At 42.7% G+C, this 25,255-nt stretch overlaps 1 protein-coding gene across 8 annotated transcripts; it reads right to left on the minus strand.

Moving 5' to 3' along the window:
• Window positions 1-10,975: 10,975 nt before the first annotated feature.
• On the minus strand, window positions 10,976-24,498 carry LOC134556067 (phospholipid scramblase 1-like). Of its 8 annotated transcripts, none has more exons than XM_063408263.1 (10): window positions 23,527-23,663; window positions 21,313-21,477; window positions 20,560-20,591; window positions 19,680-19,748; window positions 17,952-18,151; window positions 16,910-16,952; window positions 15,610-15,830; window positions 14,645-14,806; window positions 13,443-13,604; window positions 10,976-12,219 (listed from the first exon to the last, which is right to left on the minus strand). In XM_063408263.1, the coding sequence occupies exons 3-10, from the start codon at window positions 20,564-20,566 to the stop codon at window positions 12,163-12,165; spliced, it is 921 nt and encodes a 306-aa protein (XP_063264333.1). In that variant the 5' UTR covers window positions 20,567-20,591; window positions 21,313-21,477; window positions 23,527-23,663; the 3' UTR covers window positions 10,976-12,162. The 8 variants fall into 8 exon arrangements, with proteins under 8 accessions (XP_063264333.1, XP_063264334.1, XP_063264331.1 ...); XM_063408264.1 differs by lacking the exons at window positions 21,313-21,477; window positions 23,527-23,663 and adding exons at window positions 23,089-23,127; window positions 23,194-23,519; XM_063408261.1 differs by lacking the exon at window positions 21,313-21,477 and having other exon boundaries at window positions 23,527-24,282.
• Window positions 24,499-25,255: the final 757 nt, after the last annotated feature.

The raw sequence follows: 25,255 nt of genomic DNA on the forward strand, positions 1-25,255 counted from the left end.
GTAGTTTCAGGGGTGATCTGGCTCTCCACATCCAGATAATCCTAAACCTGTGTGTTCAAGGCAACATACAGATTGATTCTGCATTAGGGAATGTGATGGAAATGAATTCCTTCCTATTTAAAGAAAACTCAACGAACTTAGTGCATTGGAAAGCAGCAATAGACTCCAGACTGGGGTGAAAATTGTGATGGATAAATAGCAGGAGTCACAGGTAGCCCTGCAGTACCCCAGCACTCTGAATGGCTGCTCATAAAGTTCTAGCCAGAATTAAAGTGGCCAAAGTGGCACATAAACTGAATATCATGTGCTGACGAACCTGGGTCCCTGTCCTCTTCTGCTTTTCCCTCTTCCTCAGTCTTTTTTCACTCCATCAAGAGGATATGTACAGTAGAAAATGCTGTAGCCAAAATCACTTTTGTAGAGTTTAGAAGACTGGAAATTACAGTACTCAGCCTAACTCAGCACCTCAGGATAAACTGTGCAGGCAGCCTCTGTCCCAGGGTGCCTGAAGGAGGAGGGACACGTGGTGGGCACAGAGCACACGTCCCCAGGAGGCTGATGCTAAATGGCCAGGAAAAAGCCAAGGTGTTGTCAGGGCAGAGAGAAGGGGTAGACACAAGTTCCTTTACCTTGTATCCCTGTACCAGTGTAACAGTCCCTTGTACCCTGTATGAATACCTGCCTTTGAGGCATTTACATATAAATAATGTTCTTTGATATGAATGAAATAAGGAAAAACCTATAGCCCTTATAGCTAACTCTGGCAGGCAGCTATTTAGCAAATAATCACCTCTGCAAAACTCTCATATACAAGAAATTCTTATTAATGTGGCTGTCCCATTGTGCTTACATTCTGCCTGCTACAATTTAGAATTTAGCTGAAAATATGACTGCAGAACTGACTGTGGCTCAGGTATAATGCTCCCTACATGTAATGAGAATATTGATTATTACTTGCATTCAGGTTCCTAGAGTGGGATTTGTACATGTGATTCAGGAAATTAAAAGGTCAGTAATACTACTCCTGTTACTCTGCTTGGAAAAGCTACATAAACATTTGTGCTAACCTACTAAATTCTTCCTAACCAGAGAGATCTGATATAAATTATAAATTAAAAAAAAATACCTTTAAATCAGTTATTGTCATATTATTTCCCTTTTGATGTATCCTCGTTTTCAAGCTGCTTCTTGACAGAAGTTTTTCCAAGACAAAAAGTATTCAGTAAACATCTTTCCTCAGCAGGAACATTAAGTAATCCTAGCAGATTATTATGAATTAGATTTTATTGTTGGTATCAGTTTGGTAAATGCGGTATTGTGTGACTCCAGAGAGGGGTCAGACACATTGTGCACAGTTTTGTGTGACAGCCTGCAAAAGCCTGCTGAGCACCACCTGGGCTAGCAGGGGGGCAGCAATCTGAATGATGATGTTGAGACTGTGACTAAATATTTACTGAGCCATCAGGACTCCTCAAATCACTGGATAAAGCTATTGTGAGGTATTATTATTGCCACAGGCTATTCATATTACCCAATTTAAAGGTTCACTCCCCAAGAGGTAATAGTGATAACCTCCCCAGCTTTCCAGTCTAAAAAATAGAAATCACTGGCTTCCAAAACAAAATATAATCTTTAAATTGGACCCTGCTCAAAGTAGCTACCAAAGCCAGAGAGAGCACAATGTCACAATTTCCAACACCTAATGTAGACAATATAAAAGCAGAAAAAAATCCCTTCTAAATCACAGATATTTGAGAAAATTTATACACTGCTAAAATCAGACTTCTGCAAAATGTCAGTGGCAGCCTCTTTCTGTTCTTGATACCTCATGTGTCTTTTTCCAAATCAGTACCAGAGAGAATGAAGATTCTTGTTGTTTTAGTAAGACCAGGCCATTTAATCCTGCTCATCTCTTCCTTCTGCTGTTCATGAGCAGCCCAATTGCTGTTTATCAATATTCATTTGCTGAGTTATTACAAACAGTTCTCCGGTTCTCAAACATAATTGTAGCTTTTGATTTCCCCTGTGCTCTAGGACTGTAACTGAGGCAGCTGATGATGTAGCTGAATATAAACTTCCATAAACAGAGGCTGTGGGCTGGAACTCAGCTGCACGTAGCCCATCCACACACTTTTTCCACTCTGACTCCTTCTCCCTGCATCCGACTGGGGAAGATGTTTTGGCTGTGACTCCCCTGTAGCTTATTCCACGTCACACCAGTGACTGACTGGAGTGAGGAAAAAGCTACTGGTTAAATGTCCATGGTTTTCAGTCAGCACACCAGGAGTCCCAGGTCCTTTTCTCATCTGAAAGGGATCTGCACTCTCCAGTCAGCCTTCAAAGCCTTGGAGCTCTGTTTGTGGAGCCTGTCCTCTTCACCTCTCCAAAGACAAGGAACCTACTGCAGCAGTGAAAACTTTACTGGCCGTGTTTGCTTTTCATATAGTGCAGGCAGGGGATATTAGGCAGGAATTTGCTTTACAATCACCGTTTATATCATTTACTCTTGTTCTTTTCATCCCAGAGAAAGCCTAACCTTTTTCCCATGGAATTTCTGTTAAGTGAGTCACAGAAGTCAACTGCTGCCCAGGCATTCACAGGAAAGGAAGATTTACATTTTATGTGTGTTTTTAGGAACACTCTCCTGTCACCCCATTCGTCTCCATGGCTAAATTAGGTCATTCTTTTGCTTTTTCCCTCTTAGTGTTGTAGAGAAAAACAGACGTGATTTATCAGCCTGTCATTATGGAGGAGGCTTCATTCTGAATTTGTCCATGCACTTCTAACTCCACGCAAACTTCAGCCTGTGATTCCCATCATTTTGGGGCTCCATAACCAGCGAGCATGACTGGGCAAAGGTTTGGATACTTTGGTGATTAAACATTTATAAAACACCTAATTTAGATGGTGGGTGGATGAGAGCAAGGAAGCAACACTTCTCTGTGATGTGGTCTCCCCATAACCCACTGTGAAATATTTGGCAGTGAGCAAAGCTCCAGAAAGCAGGTACTAGCAAATGTGCTTTGTTTCTGCATGTGTGCTGTGCCTGAGGGGCCTGCTCATGGCAGGGGGACAGCAGGTGCCACTGGCCATGGGACACCTGGGTCCCCCTGCACTGCCCAGGGCGTGCCCCAGAGCTGTGCTGTACAGGACCCTGTGCCTTTCCAGTGGTGATGAGGAAGAGATTGCTACTCTTAAGGTTGTGAGCCCTTTCCAGACTTTCACAGATTTTAAATTCGTTGAATAAATTCTTAGTCTTGCACCAAAAACTCCATTGGGAGTTGCATATGAAAACTTTTAAACCAAAGTAATCTTTTGCACTTGTGACCTGCTCCATTATTAGCATGGAACTGAAGGGACTTGGAACAAACTCAGTTACTGTTCCACAGTCATAGAAATCTCCAAAAACAAGGCACTGTCTAACTAAACCTAATATAATCATTAATTCAAGGATCATTATTTAGAGAATTCAATCATATACAAAAGCTTTAAACACAAAATTGTAAGATTAACAAGAGCATCTTCATTGTTCTACCTGGCTGCTTTTTTTTTCTTTCTTTTGGTAGAAAGCAAAATTACAGTTCTTATATTTTAACATGACAAGAGACACTTGATCAAGTGTTCTGACCAGAATGTCACACTCACTGCATTTCTCTTTCATACACTCATATTACAGCCAAAAAAGAACATGTGTTAGATTAAAACATTTTGGTCCTCAGCAGAGTAAACTGTTGATGCCATGCTGACAGCCTGTTAACAGCCATCAGCTATTCCTAGAATTGCTGTGGGAGTTTGTAGGAAGGCATTTGCAAATGCTTTATCAATATAGATTTACCTCAGCAACAAAAGGACAGACAGCATCACTTGTTGCAGCCTGGGTGGAAAATGCCTTGTTCTTCCTCCTAGCCACAGAAAAAGTGCCTAAATCAAAATGAATTGCAGGGACACAGCTGAGGAGCTATCTGGGGTGGAAGGTTACAGTCTCAGGGAAGGAATGAAGCTTCAGGAATTGCAACAGTTTTCCAATTTTTACCTGTAATCAGGCAGAACACCTCCAAAGAAAGCTCAGTATGCTCTATTATCCAGACTGCAGCTTAATTATGCTGAGATTTCAAGCCCTGATGTTTTTAGCATCATTCTCATGCTTTTCCCCTTTGTCAGCAAGTATATTTGCATTTTTAAATAGTCCAATTCTAATAATAAATGTAGACTTGTGAAAACTCCCCCAACCTGTAGCTAGATATAAATACTGCTGTGGCTGGATCTGAGTTGGGATGCAGAGATTCATCAGTGGTGTTAGGTGCCCTCTGGACCAGGTAGCTCCTTGCCTTTGATTTTGCCCATCTTGGCTCAAAGGATTTTGAAGTCAAATGTGTTTTGTAGATATTTACACCTCATTATCTCTTTCTGAAAAGATTAAAACTTCACTTGTGCACACTCCTCTGCAAATGTGGCTTGAGTTCATCTGATAGTAAGAGCTTTTGCTAAATTTCACCACATAATTACTGAAGTGCAAATCCTCAGGAAAAACAATTTGCTGTAAAGATTTCCTATTTGCAGCTTAAGACGTGCTGACTAGTCGGTGTTTTACACTGGCATCAAATCATAGTATCTTCCTAAGAGCATGCATAACCACTTTTTTATAAATTTATTTTTAATTCCTTTTCATTAATATGCAATTTTGCACAAATATTTCCTTCAGCTAGGCATATTGCTTAAAAATTTGAACACCATAAATGGAGCACAAACCATGTAAAAAAATTTAGTTGATTTATTCAACAGATTTTGCCTTCCTCTGTTTTGCTCTCTTTTCTTATACTACCACATTAACTAATTCTCTTTTCCTTTTTTTTTTTTTTTCCTGTTTTTTCCTATTTTCTGCAACACACAGGTAAGTTCTTGTTCATTTCAATGGCTGGCTTTAATTCCTGGTGCAATTTAATATTAGCTTACCACCTCCAATAGCCCTTACAAAGTTTGTTCAGTGGAAAGGACAGGGCACAGTGAGCCCTTGTCTGTGTTGAACAACTTTGCTTGTATTTCTTTTCTGTCCCAGTCTGGCACCAAGCAGAACACAGGCATAAACAGTGTCAGCAAGCCCAGCCTCAGTCTGCTGAAAGACCTATATTTTCCACGAGCCACAAATTCTGCTCTCAGAAGAACGAGACAATGAAACAGTGTGCCTCAGTCCCTTCATGCAGTCAAAAGCAGCAGGATCAGAAAAAGAAGTTTTATACCAGTTAAAAAGCAAGATTGGCTGCAGGAGCACAGGAAGGCAGGATTTAGGTGTTAATGTGTATCTTTGCCAAACATACACTCTCTTGCAGTATTAGGATTCGTTTTGTTCAAGTTCCCCAGGGCAAGTGTTGCTCCACACAGTTTTGTGTGGCTGGGGAGAGCCACAGTAAGAGCAGGAGACTGAACTTGAGCTGAAATATTGGCTAAGCTTGGGCAAGATCATAAAGAACCACAGGAACAACTTACAGCTTGTAAAGGCTGCTGGGGGGAGCTGCTCAATGATGTACATGACAGCTCAGTTGTACAGCAGGGTATAACAAACAGAAAGCAGACCTGCACAAAGAAATGCTTGTGCAAGGTCAGGTACCTTGGGAGGTTGTGCTGCTCAAACTGTGAAAAAAATAAAATAAAATAAATAAATCCCCACATTCATGAGGAACTGTACACTTACACGAGAACAGGACTACATTTCAGAGCAGGAACATGCAGCCAGGACCTCAGTTAGAAAACATTATTGTACTGATGTGCTGGTCATACACAATACCAGCAAAATGCTGCAGTAAACCACAGTCAAGGCAGCCCCGAAGCCTTCAGTGTCTTCAGGGTCAAAACAGATGACTGGGTCATTTAAATTAGCAAGTTACCTTTTGTTTATAAGTCTCTCCTTATGAATAGCTTTAATTACAGCCTTCAGCACAAACCCCAGCTAGCCGGGGAGTTTCCATGCGGCATTTGCTGCCCACAGCTGGCCCCTGGGGCTGCTGCCAGCTCGGTGTCACCGCGGTGCCCCAGCGGCTGCCAGCCCCACGGGCAGTGCCCTGGCAGCAGTGCAGTGCCCTGGCAGCAGTGCAGTGCCCTGGCAGCAGTGCCCTGGCAGCAGTGCAGTGCCCTGGCAGCAGTGCCCTGGCAGCAGTGCAGTGCCCTGGCACGCTGCAGTGCCCTGGCAGCAGTGCCCTGGCAGCAGTGCAGTGCCCTGGCAGCAGTGCAGTGCCCTGGCACTCTGCAGTGCCCTGGCAGCAGTGCAGTGCCCTGGCAGCAGTGCAGTGCCCTGGCACGCTGCAGTGCCCTGGCAGCAGTGCAGTGCCCTGGCATGCTGCAGTGCCCTGGCAGCAGTGCTGCACACTCACCTGGACATGCACCTCTGTCCGTGCTCCTTGCAGTGCTGGTGCAGAGCTGCAGGGAATTCTCCTGCAGCCGAACATCCCCGCGTCACTCCCTGCTGCAGCACGTGGATCACAGGAGGCTCCTGAGCACTGGGACCAGCCCTGCACTAGCCCACTCCCCTTTGTTTGTTTTGGCACGCATTTGCCCTCAGGGGCTGAGGGTGGTTGTGCACCGGGGCGGGGACAGCTCCTGGTCACACAGCTCTGTCCTTGCTGCTCAGCACCACCAGCGCCCGCCCGCTGCTTGGAAAAGGCGAGCAGCAAAGCAGAGACACCGACTGCCTCAGATGCCACCAGCTGCCCTGCTTCAGTAACTGGGTCAGCTAAAGGTTAAACCAGCTGAGGCATAAGCAGCGAGTTTAAATTTAACAAAAACAAAAACAAAAAAAAAAAAAAAAAACACACACACACACACACACAAAAAAAAAAAAAACAACAAAAAAAAACAACAAAAAAAAAAAAAAAACGAGAGAGAGAGAGAGGGGGAAAAACAAAACCAAAGCCAGAGGGGCTGGCAGTCCACAGCCATTCACACTGGAGCCATCTCATGTCTAGGGGGCTAAATGCACCTCAGACATAAATCAGTGACATCAAACCAGCAGTGAAATCAGCCTGTTTGCTTTGATGTACCCTGCTGTGATACATTAATAACTTTTTGCTTTCTGTATTAAATTCTGTCAGAAATCATAGTCCAATTCCAAATTATACCATTTACCAAGCCTAATGCAACTTTAAGGGTATTACACAGTATTTTGTCTAAGTATTTTAAATCAATCATGGTTTAACACCCAGATGCACATTTTTAAATTTTCCTAGTGGTGTGTAATTGCATTTGAAGCTTAGGATATTGCTGCTTTGGTGGGAAAGACACATCTAGCTTTCCACACTCATGTAGGGAATACATACTTTGGAGATAATGTAATGTGAAATTCCTCCACTGAGAAAATCAGAATGACATCTAAGGAAACTGCCCGTGGATCTCAGAGCCAGGTTTAAGCAGTGGAAAGAATTTCTGTGCTAACACTGCCACCCATCGAAAAATAAGAGGCACAGTCATTGTATGTCCCTGTTTTCATCTCTTCCACCTTGCACTTTTCCTCTGTTAGAGACAGAATCTCCCTCTGACCTCTTGCTATTTTCTCTGAGGTTTTATACTTTTGTCATCTCCTGCCTCACTAATGTTAAGATCAAACCACACGATTGCTTCTTCATCTTGTGGTGGAGTGGTGGTTTCCCCTGATGTAACTCATAGTTGCTTCCTTGCCCTGGTTGTGAGAAGTTCCCTGATCTTCAAGTGTCTCTGGTTTCACAATTTCTTTCCCGAATCATGCTTTTACCTTTACATTTCCTCTCACAAATTATTAATATCCATGTCATACAATGGCCGTTAGCAGTGAAACTAACCATGCAATTTTACAATAAATTCCTTTGCACAAAGATTTGATTTTCTTTATTATCTCTTGCATTTCCCAAGAGTTATCCCTGCACCTACAGTAGCAGGAGCTAAATGTAGTTTAGGAAACCAGCTGCTTTCTCTCCATGACTCACCTTTTGCTGTGCAGTTCTGCTCCCACTGTCAGCTTTTGGAGGAGACCTTTTCATGAACTTTACAAATATGAACTGTTTTTAAAAGGCAAACTGTTACACAATACTTTAAAACAATGCTCCTTCTCTTTTCCAATTAGCAAGGTTCTTAGCAAAAACCCAATCTTGCTTATGACTAAAAGAGTAAAGAACTTTTTTTTTTTAACACCTATAACATTGTTTTCTAGAAAGTGGAATTAATTATGCCTTTCTACAGAGAACCATCATATAAATTATGTTTATGTGTGCTATATGGACCCTAGAGTTTTAATAAGCGACGGCATCTCCTGCCCAGCAGAAGATGAAAAACTTACCAGGACAACACAGATGGAAAGGTCATTAACAGAGCTAGAGAAATCCATCTGCAAATCTCACTCTGTAAAGGTTTTATGTAACAGCTCAATCTCACTGAGATGCTATTGAATAGCAGGCAGAATGCTGGAAATCTTCTCATGCTGTACAAAGCCAGGATTTATGGACAGGGGGTTAAATCATTGTATTGCTCATTGTCTGAAGGATGAAGAGAGGAGAGTTCTAGACTGGCGATTTATTAAATATGGATGCTGTTATGATTCTTTCAAAATGAAAATAAGCTCAAAGAATGATTTATTCTTTATTTAACACAGTTTTAGAAATCAGCAAGTCTCCAGAAGTTCTTGCAAAATTTAAGGACTAACCATTTTTCAATTAAATAGCATCAGAAAAAAAAGTCAGGTGACAAAGGCAATACGATATTGTTTGGTTAACTGGAGTTATACCTTGACAGTTTTAGTTAGGACTTCCCATTCAATATTTTTGCCTTCATGAGAGAGTGTGAACTGTTTCACAAGACAAAGGTTTATGAGCTGTGTAACCAGTGTCAGAGTTATCCAGTTCCCCTGCTGAAGGAAAGTTCCTCCAAGTCCAATGCTCTCTGTTGTTTTATGATCTGAGGTTGTAGAATTTCTTTCCAGTTCTTACCACAATTCTGGCAAATCTAAGATGCTTAGCTGCCACTTCTTACTCTTTAGCTGGATTCACTTATTCTCTCAGGTTATCTAAATTTTCACCGTATTTACTAATTTTGCTAAATATGTGGCAAAGGAATAAACTGCAGCTATCACCACTAAACTTGAGCAGCACAAAATCAAAAAATCTTAATGGGCAACAGCAAAACTTACTCAACTTCACTGCTGGATTTCACTGTATTTGAGAAACCTGCGTGTAAGCACAGGTATCTTGGCTTTGAATAAACTTCACACAATTGTTACTGCTTGCAATTGAAATTCTCCTTAAGATAGAAGAATTGCAACATTGTTTTCCTACACATCTTGATGTGAAGTTGATTATTCTTAACGATTTGCATTCTCCCATTCTTCTCCCACTGCCCTACAGAGATGTACATTCATTTTCTATGTAGTTTTGTATGCAAGGTTATTGGAACAATGGTGCTTCCAGGACTTAGGGTGAATACCTAAGAAAAAAACTTGAATTAAAAAAATTTAATTACTTGGAGGAATGGAAATAAAGTCTCCTGGTTGTACCCGATTAGGCCAACCTCTTAAAACCTCACTTGAATTTGCATACACTCCCCAGTTTATTGTCAGCAAATGAATTTATGATACAAGATCCTTTTCACCAACGACAAAGGTATCCCTGTTTTGTATACTTGCAAAATATTATTCCTACCATTCCTCAAACATCCATAGATCTCACTCTAATGCAAACTGTAAATTCAAATTCTATGCAGCACCTGCCATGGGAGTAAATGGATATTTTCAAATGCCTCTCAAACAATGGAATATGGAATATTTATGGAATATTTGCATAACTGCTGAAGGGCAGGGATCAAATATGCTTGAGCCTGGGACTTCAGAGCTACAGGGAGAAATGAAGCTGTGTGCCACCCTTGCAGGAAAAATAATAATGACGGACTTAGACACTTAAATCCCTAGAGGACAGGTCTGGTTTCTAATATATGTAGTTTCTACTCCAAACTCAAGTAATCAGAAACTTTTTAGCACATTAGCAAGATTGGATTTCTGGTATCTTATTAATAGATGGTCAATAAAGCACAACATATTTTTTTAAATAAAAATATTAAGTTAATTCCCTAAGAATAGTGCTGATGAATCAAAAATGCACCTCCAGAAATTCCCTATGCAAGGAACTTTAGCAGCAGAAGCTAATTTAACAAGGAATAATATACAATTCAAAGACTTCCAGAACAATCTGGACTGTTGCCCCAAATTAGCACAATTATTCCAGCATCACAGAGAATCCAGGTACACAGCAGCAATGGTATTCCTCTTTTCTGTTGCTTTTTGACTGGCCAGAAGCAACCAATAAATTGAAAATACTGAACAAAAGGACTCTTCAGCAGCACCAGAATGCATCTGAAAATACTGGCAAGGACTTCTCCCCACAGCTGGATCCCAAGAAGCATTCTGTGCATGTGCTTGTGTGCTGGGGTAAGAAACTGCAACTTATCCGTTGCTTGGACATTTAAATAAAATATTGAAATAATTTAAATAAAGCTATAAATGCTAAGAAATTGACCTGCCATTTAATGTGTGTGCTTTTGAAGTGAAACACTTGTTCTGTTTACTCTGAGCCCCCAAAACAACAGACAGACTCACAGTCTGTGAAAACCGAGCACTAAATGAGGAGCAAAGAGGACTGGAGACCCTGAGAAGTAACAAACTGGGTTTCCCTTGCCTCAGGTCACACTCATGCACAAAGCAATTACTGAAGGATTATTAAACAGAAGCAAGCACAGACAGTTTTATTTCCTGTCACCTCTACACTTCTGTTGGTGAACAAGCAAGGCTTAAGTTTCAAAAGAGCCCAAATAAGAAAATTAAGTCATGCTCAAGAGGAGTCATATTTGACAACACATTCCTCACTAGATGTGGTGGGTTGACCTTAGCTGGGTGCCAGGTGCCCACCAAGCCACTCTATGCCTCCCCATCCCAGAGGGACAGGGGAGGTGTAATAAGACACAAACCAACTTGTAGGTTAAGATAAGGCACTTTACTAAAACAAAAGCAAAAGTTTGTGTGTGCACCAACAAAGAGTAAAAAACCCAAAAATTTTATTGTGTACTTCCCATCAGCAGGCAGTGCCCAGCCACTTCCTGGGAAGCAGGGCTTCAGCATGGAAGTGATTGCTGGGGAACGCAAACACTGTAAGAAATGAATGCAACGCCTTCCTCCTCCTTTTCCCACCTTTTATATCCAAGCAGATGTCACACGGTGTGGAATGTCCCTTTGGTCAGTCTGTGTCAGCTGCCCTGGTGGGGTCCCCTCCCAGGACCTTGCCCAGGCAGGTGGGGATGCTGGAGAGCAGCTCTGCAGCTGGGGCAGCTCTGCTGAGCTATCAGCACCCTTCCAGGACCTTGCCCAGGCAGGTGGGGATGCTGGAGAGCAGCTCTGCAGCTGGGGCAGCTCTGCTGAGCTATCAGCACCCTTCCAGGACCTTGCCCAGGCAGGTGGGGATGCTGGAGAGCAGCTCTGCAGCTGGGGCAGCTCTGCTGAGCTATCAGCACCCTTCCAGCCCCCAGGGCAAAGCACAGCCCTGGGAGGGCTGCTGGGGAAAGCAGCTCCAGCTCAGACAGAGACAGTGCATCACAGCAATAACATTTTACACCGATTTCAGATAGTTCTGTTCAAATGCTCTGAACAGATATATTTGATATATTTGACATATTTGATGTATTTGACATATTTGATATATTTGACATATTTGATAGGAAGATGGAAACAACAGAATGTGAACACCAAGGCAAAACTACCACAGAAGAACATCCAGGAAAACATCAGTGTCTCCTGATTAGGTTGTTATTAATATTTAATATAGAAATAGTCCTCTTTTTTAGGAATAGATGTATTGTTATAGTAGTAATAAATAACTACTATACTCAGTTACTTTTAAATGACAGTTTTTGGAAAAAGAAAAAGGTTGCTATAGATTTCTCTAAATCATGTTATTGATCTGTACAGATAAAGAGTCCTTGTTTGAATACTACAAATTATTTCACCAGATTAAAAAAATAATAAAAAAGACCATAAAGCTTTTAGCTTATAGAAATGTAACTATAACATGTACATTTCTCATATTCTTGCTGAAGCTCTGCAATTCACTGAAAAGTTGGGAGATCCATGTTCTTCTTCCTTCCATACAGAACATCCGGATTTCATTACCAAACTCCTGCTCTCTGACGCCTGTTACCACTATGCTCAAAAAACATGAAGTCCTAAGGAGATAAAAAACCAGAAAAAACCCACAATTCTTAAACATGGTTCTTAGTTCTGAGATTCCCCTGGCTGCACTGCAAGATGTACACCTTCCTCTGAGAAACCTGAAAGGGTGAGAAGAAGGTGGGGGCACATTTGCCATGCCCTCACCACTTGGGTCTCTCAGAATGGGACACCCAGAGACAGAAAGATGGTGAAAGACCAACATGGCAAGTTTTAATTTATCACTAGCCAAAGCTATGCTTCCTTTACTCAGGATTTCTGCCCTGACTTTGTTCAGCCTGACTCATTCTCTCCCATTTTACCTCAGCCTGGAGTCCATCTCAGTAATTGCTATCTTTACTTTACTGCTGGGGCCCCATTTCTGTGCCTGAAGGCCTGGGTTGCTCATGCTGGCTAATGCTGTGCTTGATGCACTTGGTAACACGGGAACACACACAGCTGAACAAAACCTTGTTCATGCACAGGTTGGTGAGACTTTCCAAATTCAAGGTCTTCACATGCCCCTTTCGTGCCCATCAGCAGCCCAGCCAGCCCAGAAGCAGTGCATGTTTTGAAATGGTACCTTGATGCAGAATTGTACTGTTAGGGGGAACCAGGAGTGTGTTCCACACTGTTTTCAAAGAGAAAAGTGAGCTGCACTGCACTATTGACAGTCTGAGTGCAGCTGAGAAGTGCTCTGACAAGTTCAGCCAGCTTAGCCTCCACAGTAGTCCCTCCATTTGGAAATGACTGCTCTGAGAGCATTAATCCTGCTCAACTCAGTGCTTCACGTGCTTCCAAAGAGAGCTGGGAACCAGTGGCTGCAGCACTCAGCTGTCCACCAGCCTAGTGGGCTGCTCAGGCTTTGGATGGGCCTCTTGGCTAGTATTAATTATAATTGGCTATTATTATTTCTCTGGTTTCACCATCCATAAAGTTGCTTTCCTCTGCTAATGAGTCTGTTATAAGTCTCCCTTTTTCCTTTTTTCAGTCCCATCAAATATGAAACTCTTCTTGAATACAACTAGCACTTCATGTAGACTAGAACAAGCTTCTTGTCTAAAATAACTCTGTGTTGCCTTTTTTGCCTTCTGTGTGTAAAACTGTGGCCAGTTTTACACACAGAAGTTCACGAGCTGTCGCGCACTTGAAGGAGCTCAAAATCAACTCCTTTACCATCACAATTTGAACATGGAGATGAAAAAGTTTGTGTTCATGTATTCGTGAATGACAGACTTACGATAAGGAAGCAAGCACCGATCATGACAGCCTTCATTTTCACATCAAGGTCCATTGGGAATGAGATTCCAAAGTTATCTGAATCTGTAAATGCTTCCCGCACAAAACCAGTCCACTGCTTAGAAATCCTCCCAACATCACAAGTCTCATCCACAGACTTCACCTATAGTTTAACAAAAAATTTAAAAAAGCATCATCAAACCCGTTATTCATAATATTCCCAAATCCATTTTGGAATAGATCCATTTAAAAGCTGCAGACTGTTATTTTAATTAATACTGTTATTGAGTGCAAGGGTTTGTACCAAAAGGCAATCAGAAGCTATCAGAAAGTTGGTCCAAAGTATTAGAGCCATGAACTTGAATCTGAATTACACTGGGAGGTTCAGTTCCTTGATGGTGCTGGGATACAGCAACCACATGCACACACTCTGCTGGAAGTGGTGTCTTTTAGCCAAGACAGTGAATTAGTTTCTCCTGCCATGCATCAGGAACTGTTCAAGTGAAAATTAAACAAATTACATTCTTCTGTTCAAAAGCAGAGATTAGCCCTCTGGCAACATTATGTTTTATAAAGTTAGATCCAGTCTTCTCGTTCATGTGAAAAATCATTTTCCAAAATAAGATGATATAAATTTGCTGTGGTAACTATTTGTAACATTATTTTAAACATTAAATTGCAGCCTCATATATCTTTCACATAATGTCCACAAAAACAATGTTGCATTAATCAATATTATTTTAGAGGGAAAGTTGTAACTCTTCATTCATTCAACTCTGTATTTCAGGTCTAAATTAACTTACTAGTTCATTGAATGATTATTAGATGATTAAATAAATGGTTGAAGGAAGTAATTTTAATAAATACCTGATACAGCTGTCTATATTTTTCTTAGAGCCTGACATAACAGAGTCAAAAAGACTTTGCTGCTAAATATTTTAATTAAGTGATTTGTGTGCAGCCACAGGGAATTCTCAGTGATCACTGATGAGTGGCTTTAACATGTGATCTCTGGAAATTTGTCTGGTTTATCTAGAGTAATTTAGGTATCTAGGGAGGTCATTTGATAATACCAGTATTAAAAGATGATGCAGCAGTTACTATATACTACAGTTCAGTTGATAGGTAGTAAGTTGAGCAACGAACGAACATCAAACTACTATCTGAAAACAGATACATGCAAACAATTTTTACATTGCATACCTCAAAATTAATGTCCTCACAACACCGGCACACAATGCATGGGCCAATAATTTTCAGTATATCCATTCTTTTCTCGTCTTGAATGGTAAACTTTGGCAGGCAGGCATGCCAGTTCTGGACAACATAGCCAACTGTGGTTCCTGGAGGCGCCTGGACTTCCAGCTTCACGGGGAAGAGAAAAGCTCCAGGTGAATGATCATGCTTCCATATGCTAGTGAGACAAACCCACACCAGCACACAAATGAAAAACAACCCATTTTTCCACAACACTCTGGCCTTACAAAGCATTTTGCTGTGAGTGTTTTCAGAAGACCACTCAGATTGCAGAACTCTTATTCAGTGTTTGCCTTCAAAAAAAGAGTAAGAGACTCCTCAGGCTCTGGAGCACACAAACTATGCATCTACAATATAAAGACCAAAGTCTAGTGAAAGAAAGGCAGTGAATATCCCAAAAGCACTCAGTGGAAGCATTATAGGGTGCAGATACTACCAATGCCTCAGCAGGAGCTCTGAGTAGGCTTAGGTTTAGAGTTTCAGAAGTTGCATCATTCCAGAATTATGTTAGTATTTAATAAAACTCACGATTTCCTGTGTTGAATGTCACTATAGCTTTCAGAGCTGTAAAATGAAAACTCTAGCTGTTACTTTAGGAAAGCTATTGCCTTACTCTTCCACTCCAAGTCCATCCCCAGTGCAGATTTTAGCACCAGCCACAAGCTCCCTGACATGCTGCTCAATCAGATTTTTCATTGCCACAATCAGAATTGGCCCGTGAGTCCAAGAGCTGCAGCACACTTGCTTCTTCCCAGACCGAGAACCCCATGCACAAACCCCACAGGTCTCTCCTCCCACACCTTACTGGCAAACCCTGACTCATTTCACCTCACCTCCTGATTCAAGACCTTAAAACCGCACAGGAGGTGCCTGTGCCAGGAGAAGGAAGGCAGTGAGAGGCAGCAACTCACCTCCTGCAAGCAGCAGGGGCAGCAGCACGAGGAACATCGCAGGGGTCTCTGCAGCGTTATCACCTCGCGGCCCAGGTTGTCAACAATCCTGATGGTGAAGGGCCGTGATGGCCCAAGGAAATTCCTGGTAAGGCAGTCAGTCTCCTCTGCTGCAAAGTACACCCTTTGTCCCAGTGCATTCTTGAGTTCGTATTTGTTGCTTGTTTCAAAGCCAGTCACAACTGAAAAATGAGAAAAACTTGCTCAGTTCCTAGGAGTGTCCGGTCAGACACTCCCTGCTCACCCTGCAGCTGCTCTTTGGGAAGGCAAGCTTCAGCCAAAGTCTGTCACAGGCAGCTCCTGGCAAAGGGAAATGACAGGAAGGGACCCTCAAGCAGCAAAGCCTGACAGAGAAGTTCAGAGATAAGAGGCCACCATGAACAAGGACAAATGGAGATTCCCATCTGTCCCCAGTGTGCTCCCCAGCCACAGGCACCTGCTGCCTGAACAAGCACCACCATTCCCAACAACACAGCAGGGAAGATTCTCAGGGATAAGAACGGATAAGAGGTAAAGAGGGTTGTGAATTTGGGGGTGAAGTCAGAAAAGGGCACAAATATGTTCAGAATAAGAAAGCAACAAAAATCCCTCTCAGTCAAGATTTACAGCAGCCTACGTCAAAAGCCATAAGAGCCAGGGCAAAATTTTTAATTCATTTCTATAACAAATGAAAGCACTCTTAAGTTTTAGAAAGAACTGGAAAGAGAAATTCAGCAGCAGCATTAGGGGTCAGCTGGGATGTATGGTCTAATTTATTCCTTCTATTTGACAGACATTGATAATATAACTTGGATATTCTTAAAGCATAGAATGAGGGGAACAGAAGGAAAGCCATTCAGTTTGCTAAAACGGCAGGATTGCCTGTAAAAGGGTCAAAGCCACATGCCAGTCCATGGAATTACGTGGGATATGACAGGACAGAAAACAAGACCTATAAGTAAGGAAGAGGGTAGAAATCGTTGTTAACAACTAACATTGGAAATGTGTGACTTCATCTATAACTGGCTGTGTATCAACTATAGCATCTATAACCAAGATGATTCAGTTGCATTGCTGTGTATCTTTTGAGATACAGAACCCACTGAAAATCTTCCTCCCTCCTATTTTCAAACTTCCTCTCCTCCACTTCTTCAGACTTCTGCAGGAATTGACAGGTAATACAAGAAAGACAAAGGTGGTAGCCACCTTAAAAACACAGGGTCAAGGAAAGCCTAAACTTTGCCGTTCTTGGGATTATTAGATTTAAATACTTTGTACTTACTCTCAAGAAGTTCAAGTTGCTGATGGATTAATACCTGGTCAATCTTCTCATGGTTGAAAAATTAAACAGAATAAACAGTTAACAAGTTGCAACTAAGAAAAACTAGTTTTAAGAACCACTGCTGTTTCATTTTAGAATAAAAACGTATGGATCAATACATTGTGCAGAGGCAGATTATCTACCAGTTAAGCTACAGAAATAGCTCACTTGCCTCCTTGTGCTGTCCTCTGCCAGTTTAGCAGAGGAGTGTTTCATGGCACTGGAGCTGAGCCCAAGCTGGTCTGGTTACAACAGGGCTAAACACGGCTCTGCTCCCTTCAGGAGCCAGAGCCTGACAGAGCTCTGACATCACCTCCCAGAGACTCCATAAGACAAAGCAGGAAATGGGGATATTTTAGAGCAGAAGCTCAGCTACTACTCAGCTCTAAGGAAAATTAAGGGGGAAATCAGCCTCTCCCCAGTGCCTTTTTTTTTTCCCCCCCTTTTTAGCACTTTGCAAAACTGGCAACAATACATCAGTATTAATCTTTTCAGTGCTGAGATGAACTGTATTTTACAGTACAAAGACACATTCAGTAATGTGGAAACAATTCTTATTTTGCTATTAGCTTTCTCTATGCTGTGAAGTCTGACTGGCAGCTCTACCAACAACATTAAGAGGTGTGAGGAAAGCATCATGCAGAAAATTAAGTGCTTCTGATGTGCAAGAGTTGCCCGTAGTATAGGTATTCATTCTATACACCTTTCCAAAGGACATTACATCTCCCGAACAGTAACTTCAGAAATGTGAAAGATGTATAAGCTCTGTGTCCCACATCCTTTGGCACCCTACTTGGCAGGAAGGTACTCCATGAACGAGTGCCACATCTCTAACAGGTATCTCTGCATCCAGACATTACAAAAGTCTTCACTTAGCAGCCCACGAGCAGCAACCCATGCAGCTGTAACACAGCCAGGTGCTTCATTTAGCTATTTCATGGGCGCAGGCTGCTTCCCAGAGCAGAACACCTCATCTCTGGGGAAGGAGGAAGGGTGCAGGTACCTGTGTGAGGTACTCCAGTCCAGGAGGGCAGTTGGGAATAGACGGAGGGATAGGCATCCAGATTGTCCCGTCCGTGGTGGGCTGGTTCTGGACAGGTGGAACGACAAATCCACCTTGGTATCCCATGGGCTGTGCCTGGAACCCCATGGGCTGTGCCTGGAACCCCATGGGCTGTGCCTGGAATCCATAGTTCCCTGCACCTGTGACATTTGGCATGGTGGGAGAGATACAGTTAAATGAATGAAAGTTTAATGTTGGAAAAGAATTGTCCCATCCATCTCCAAGATTTGTTCATTAATTGAACTGTGGAGATCCTTACACCTTATATATTTCGGTTATGAATACAATAACTCTCATGAAGGGAGTTACACTGCTGTGGGAGGTTCTGACGCCTCACACAAAACCAAACCAAATAATTAAAAAATGCCTCATTCTTGAATACAGAAAAAATTTCATTCACATAGAGACAGTTAATTCAAAAAACAGAAAAAAATAACTGAAGGTTATTTCTAAGTAGAGAAGAAAGAATACTTTAAATTACATGAAAAGCATTGGCACTGACATACTCTCAGATGAGCAAATGAGGAATTTTAAGATAAATTTTTTTGTTTCTATACCTTCTACTTTTGAGGAAGGAAATGTCCTTTTAGCAAAGTTCATCTACAGTTTTCAAGCCAGATGACTCAAAGACCTTCAGCCCACGCCAGCTCAGCACCAAACTTCACATTACATTACAACACATGGACCAGTGCACATGAAGGATCAGGCTGTGGCCAGAAGCAGCCCAGTACCTCACATGATGTAAAAACTGGCTCAAAACTCACAGGTGGCCACATCACCCACCCCAGAGAACAATCCTCCCTTTGGGAATTCAAACCCACTTTTATGTCTGAGCACAGGCCCTGCACACAAACTACCTACTGCTATTGTGGGCAAGTGTGTACACAAACAATTACTCAAAATAACAATGCTCCTGCAACCTGCGTGGCACAAGCACTGAGTGCTTTTTCCCTGCTGAAACCAAGTGTACTTACAGACCCCAGAGTGCCACGCACAAGCTTTAATTTATGAACAGCACAGTAACTTAGGCCAAACATTTTGCTTTTTACCTCTGACTCATGCTCTGAGCCTGATTGTTAGATATTTACTGTGATTTGGCTCTTTAGAAAGCAGTCATTGCCAGAATGAGAGAAGCTGTTCAGGAGTGCTGCATTTTGAAGTGGAGCAGAAAATGAGACAGGAGAGAGCAAGTGAGGGAAAGTGTAAAGTATAACACCCTGCAAAGTACAGTAACAGAATTCATAAATCAGGAACTGGATACATGAGAAACTGCAAGAAGAAAACAATTCTTTCTTCACTTCTGTATTTCTAGAGAAAAATAAAGTGAAATACTGAAGTAACATGATATTTAAAAATCTAATTATCAGTAAGAACCTGGTGCACATTAACTGCAATCAGTAACACCCGGCAAACCTCCCTAGCAAACTCCCCACGACCACTGAGGTACACCTGACATTTTTAATTCCTACCACTGTTGGTACTGCTCAGCACATACTAACATGTAGAACCACAAAGGAAAGAAATGACTTTGCAGCAAAACAGAAATTAAAAGAAACTCTGTAGAATTAATAGTAGAGAAGTAAAATGGAGATGATCATCCTTTTACAACCCCATATTCCCCATGCTTATTTTCTAAGGGTCTCACAGATCTGTTAGCAAGCTACCCACCTTGGTAAGCCCCAGGGACCTGCTCAGGGGAGCCATAGGGCATTCCAGGTGCTGTGGCAGGTGGAGGTCCTGGAAAAATGGAAAATACAAGTATGGATCTGAGATGGATCATTTCCTCCTACCCTGGGTGAAGGCTCCCCAGCACTGCCTCCTTCCAGGGTACACAGAGCAAAATCTAGGCAGCTGTTTTCTGTATAGCAAAAATATACATCAATATCATATTTAAGAACAGTGCATGCATCAATAAAACTTCACAGAGTTCTCATTCTTAAAGTGCAGAAAAATGACAGGTCCTGCACAGGATGTCATGAAGCTGTCACAGATCACAGAATGACTTAGCCTGGAAGAGACCTCCTGAGATCATCTAGTCCAAGCCCTGCTCAAGCAGGGTCAGTTCACTCTGTCTGGAGTAAAGATGTCTTTGTTCATTGATATTTAGAAAGAGGCTTGAACTCAAAGCATTGCCAGGAACTGACAGGCTGCCCTCGAGTACAGAGCATGGCAGTGAGCCATTCCCCTCTGTGTAAAACCTTTTCTCCCAACTTCTTCAAGTTCAGACTATACCTGCTGCCTCACCAGCAGATGGAGAGCGTTATAGATTTAAAAACATTTACCATCTTCAGTTTGTAAGCAGAAATAATTTGAATTTCAAGATTATTACATTATTTATTATTTTTACTTAAATTCAGAAATCAAGATCTGAAAATGTAAGCTCTACATTTTAAAAAATATACCATTTTAAAATGTAATTAATTTCAGGTTAAAGCATTCATACATATTTAATATAATTAGAAGGTAAACTAATAGCTAGGCTAATATTGCTTAAATGTGCTGTCTTTAATATTAGCAAAAATTGACATTTTGGTTATATTTTACTCACCTTGCATTGTTGTAGATCTGCTTGTAGATGTTCTGCAAAAGAGCATTCTTGTGTCATGATTTTTTAAATACATAATTTCAGACAAGAGCTATTCAGAGTTCTCTATTATTGATAAAATATATTTCCCTCTCTAAGGTGTATGGGAAAGTGAAATTACAAATACAAGGAAAAATAACCTTAAATATGTTTCAACTACTACATAAGTCTGAGTTTTCTATGCCTACAGTCATGCTTTAAGTATCCTGAAATCATCCTTAACTCAGAAAAGCATTGGGATGTGCAAGACTCCACTGTGCAGACATTCAGAAACATCCTGTAATTCATATGAACAACCTACTGCAGTAATTCAAGGACAGCTGGTTCAGTGCATTGATGCTGACCACAAAACCTGCTCAGGTAAACCCTGGAGCAGCCATGCTCCCACCAACCCAGTTCTTTAAGCTATTCCATTTCTCTAGTGCTACTACTAAATATCACACATCCAATATTTGCCTTCACAGGATAACAAAGAGTGGTTGCCAAGAGGAATTAAACAAACCCCCCCCCCCCACACACAAAACAATAAACCCACAAAAAACCACCCACCCAAACAAACAAACACAACCCAAAAAACCACAAAACCCAATGAAACTACACAGCCCACACCAAAGAAAAACAAAAACAATGTAACCCCAAATAAAATAAAACCACACATAAAAAACCCCTCAAAACACACACACACACACAAAAAAACCCCAAAAAAACCCCACTTACTGATACCAGCTTAAACCTTGAGAGTTATTTCTTTCTCTGAAGCAATGAGTGAAGCAAGACAACAGCAGCAACTGCTATTACAGACAGTTCCAAAACAGCCAGGAGATCCAAACGTGGAAGTATAAACAAGAATGGTACATGCACCCCTTTTAATAGGATTGAAGGCTTTAAAATAAAAAATAAACCTAGTTGTTCTTTAAAAATAATCAGTTCAAGTTAACCCATGAATATAATTTGTCTGTTATGATTCTTCTAACTACTTCCTTTCCACGAAGATGGCTGTTCAAAGCTTGGAAGTGAAACTGAAAGCAATTCCTTCCTGCTTTTCACTCTCCGAGTAAAAGCAGTTCTCACAGGGTGATGTCTAATGCTTCTGGAACGTCATGGAACTCTCCAAATCCTACAGAACCTCCTATTTCACAGCAGCTGATGCTCTTAAAATATTCCCTTTTTAATACACTTTTTCTTCTACTTTACTAACTCTTCTTTACTAACAGAACCACTGTCCTGTTTCACAGGCTTTAATTGGGCTCTGGTCATGGGGTACATTGGAATGTATTCACTGTATGAACGTGGGAATATCACAAATTATAGCAGAATAAAACTACCAAAGATTAGTTTCTACTGTGAGATGTTCCAGCTGCATGAACTTGAGTGAAATATTGAGAATTACAACTAAATCCTTTGGTAAAGGGAGAGTAGAGACAGAATCACATTATTTATTTAACAGAAGGGCTGTGTAGTCATCCAGAATCTTTCACTGTCCCTACAACCACATACACAAGCCACTGTACAATCTAGGATTTACAAAAGGTTGATATACTCTATAGCAGAAAGCAATAAAGATTTTACAAAGCTTAGCCCTCATTTCACCCCTAGATAGTTCCTTTTTTATGAATTTCGGTGCTTCTTTTTGGTCAGTTCCACATTTTCAGAAGTACCTAACATAGCTACATGTCCCTTAGCCTGATGCCACTAGACATGCTGCCAGTAATTCAGACATATCACAATTACAGTAACTATTGGGCTTCTGCTTTTTGTCAGAAAAACAGAATACTAGCATGACAAGTAGTTTCATTTATCCAGCTCACTAAAATGCTGCAAAGAGCAGGTTAATGTGAGCACCCACGCACAAACATGCTCCAAAAACCAAAACAGGAAGCCAAATAGCCAGGAGGTATGCAATTAGTTCACCTTTTCACCTTTTTTTTTTCTTCTTCTTTTCTTTTTTTTCTTTTTTATTTTTTATCTTTACATTGCATCATATTAGACTGTTTAGCCCCTGGATTTTAACCTCGACTGCTGGAGAAACAGCACGCTTAAAAATCATCCAGATGATGTAATTAAATAAATTATTTTTGTCCAATTTTTGTCATTTTGTTAACAAAATATTCAGAGAAGGATTTTTTTTAAATTTTTTTGTTGCTGTTGCTGCCTGATGCAGTGCGGTACCCCTCCCCTCACACGGACTGCTTCCCCTGCCCTGGCAGCGGCAGCCGCCGGCAGCACAGGCGGGATCCGCCGAGCCCAGGGCACATCACGGCTGATGCCGCTGGCCCCTGCGGGAACTGCAGCGCTGCTGCCAGGACCTGCCTGCTGCTGCTGCCAGGACCTGCTGCTGCTGCTGCCCGCACCGACCTGCTGCTGCTGCCAGGACCTGCCTGCGGCTGCTGCCAGGACCTGCCTGCGGCTGCTGCCAGGACCTGCCTGCGGCTGCTGCCAGGACCTGCCTGCGGCTGCTGCCAGGACCTGCCTGCTGCTGCTGCCGGGACCAACCTGCTACTGCCGGGACCTGCCTGCGGCTGCTGCCAGGACCTGCCTGCGGCTGCTGCCAGGACCTGCCTGCTGCTGCTGCCGGGACCAACCTGCTACTGCCAGGACCTGCCTGCAGCTGCCACGATCAGTCTGTGGCTGCCAGGATCTCCCTGCGGCTGCCAGGATCTCCCTGCGGCTGCCAGGATCTCCCTGCGGCTGTCCGCCCTCCGCGGGGCTCTCCCGGCCCCTCCCTTCAGGCATCTTGGCAGGAGTTACTCCTCGAAAGGGCTCGGATCTAACCCAACCCGCGGGCTCCAGCCCGAGCCCTGCGGCTCCTGCCCGCCACAGCCCTGCCCATCACTGGCATCCCCGCGGGGAAAACCCGGGAAACCCGACACGAGCGCCGGGAAGGGATCCCGCTCGGTGAGGACGCCTAAAGCCCGACCCAGCCGAACGCACCTGTCCCGTGTCCCGGTGTCCCTGTGTCCCGCTGTGCCTGTGTCCCGCTGTCCCGCTGTCCCGGTGTCCCGCTGTCCCGGTGTCCCGCTGTCCCGGTGTCTCGCTGTCCCTGTGTCCCTCTGTCCCGGTGTCCCGCTGTCCCGGTGTCTCGCTGTCCCTGTGTCCCGCTGTCCCGGTGTCTCGCTGTACCGGTGTCCCGCTGTCCCGGTGTCTCGCTGTCCCCGTGTCCCGCTGTCCCGGTGTCTCGCTGTCCCTGTGTCCCGCTGTCCCTGTGTCCCGCTGTCCCGGTGCCTCGCTGTCCCTGTGTCCCGCTGTCCCGGTGTCTCGCTGTACCGGTGTCCCGCTGTCCCGGTGTCTCGCTGTCCCTGTGTCCCGCTGTCCCGGTGTCTCGCTGTCCCTGTGTCCCGCTGTCCCGGTGTCCCGCTGTCCCGCTGTCGCCGTGTCCCGCTGTCCCGCCGTGCCCCTCCCGTGCCGCTCCCAGCGCTGCGGGGCGGGGAGCGAGGGCAGGGCCGGGCTCCTGGCAGGAAATTGCTGCCAGCTGTATCGAGAAACGCCGGCGTTCCTACAGCTTTGCTCCCCGTGACATTTACTTTTCCCGTTTCTATCAGCATCAGTGCCGATCCCGTCCTTTTAAAATTAATTAATTAACCTAATTTCTGCCTTGTAGTCAGAGGACAGCAGGTTACATGCAGGTGATAACGCCAAGTTCTATGTCCACCCTGAAAGGAGAACAAATATATTTGGAACATTTTTACCTTGCTTATAATGCAGGACCTCAGGGGAAAATATATTTATGTGGACTCCATAGTTCCAGGAACAAGAACGTACAATACTGGATTGTTTGGGAAACAAAGGACTTAGAGAAAGTTGGATCACACCCTGATCTTAACAGCTCTGGTAAACAGATCTTCTGCATCCTTTTTTGTGCATTCATGTAGGTCAGATTGGAGCTGCTGGTGTCCATGTATGCCTCTTCAAAATAAACTATTTCATGTAAACCACACAAATCCGATCACAGTAACTGGTGCATGAATGAAACCCAAGACTGGGGATTCAATAAGTGCAGGCCAGCTTGTACATACTCTGTAGTCTTTGCCTTTTACCTCCCAGAATAAGGTCTCCATTTCAATATTGAACTTTACATAAACAAAACCAACCAACCAAAAAACCAAGAACAACAAACCCCTCCCCCCCAAGCTATTATTCTAGCCCTGCACTGGATTTTACCTAAGCACCAGATCTGACAGGGATTTGGAGATTTGATTTTGCTTGTTTCCTCAGGTACAGAAGAATCTAATCTAAAGCTGACTGGCATTTTCCCACACATCTGCAGAGTCCACTAAGAGGATTAATAGCAGACACCAAGAAATTGGTTTTAAACATGTCTTAAGAAATAGGTATAGAATTATTTTGACATGGTTGGGAAATTGGAAATGCATGGTGGTTTTTGATACTACCCTTCTTTTTTACAGGAATATAGCATAGTTATATTTAGCTTGGTTCAGACTTATACATTGAAATTCAAATTGTATTGCCCAGTAGACATGACATAGAGATGAATGTTATTTCTTAGATGAGAATATCATTGTCCTATCAGAGAGAACAAATATAGCAGCATTTCTCTTCCTTTCACGTGTCTTTAAGTAGGAAAAAAACCTCTTCACCTGCAGTGGCGGAAAAAAAGATGCTGTGATTCACAAAATACAAAGTAATTTATCAGTCTTTCCCA

The sequence above is a fragment of the Prinia subflava genome, chromosome 11 (genome assembly GCF_021018805.1).
Source record: "Prinia subflava isolate CZ2003 ecotype Zambia chromosome 11, Cam_Psub_1.2, whole genome shotgun sequence".
In the NCBI taxonomy this organism is placed as follows: Eukaryota; Metazoa; Chordata; class Aves; order Passeriformes; family Cisticolidae; genus Prinia; species Prinia subflava.

Coding starts and splice junctions, on each gene's coding strand:
- LOC134556067 (XM_063408261.1), bottom strand. CDS start 24,137: ATGCTGATAGAAACGGGAAAAGTAAATGTCACGGGGAGCAAAGCTGTA. Junction 13,605..14,644: donor GTGAGGACATTAATTTTGAG/GTATGCAATGTA, acceptor GTTAAACTATAG/GTGAAGTCTGTGGATGAGAC. Junction 12,220..13,442: donor TCGGTGCTTGCTTCCTTATC/GTAAGTCTGTCA, acceptor TTATCTCCTTAG/GACTTCATGTTTTTTGAGCA.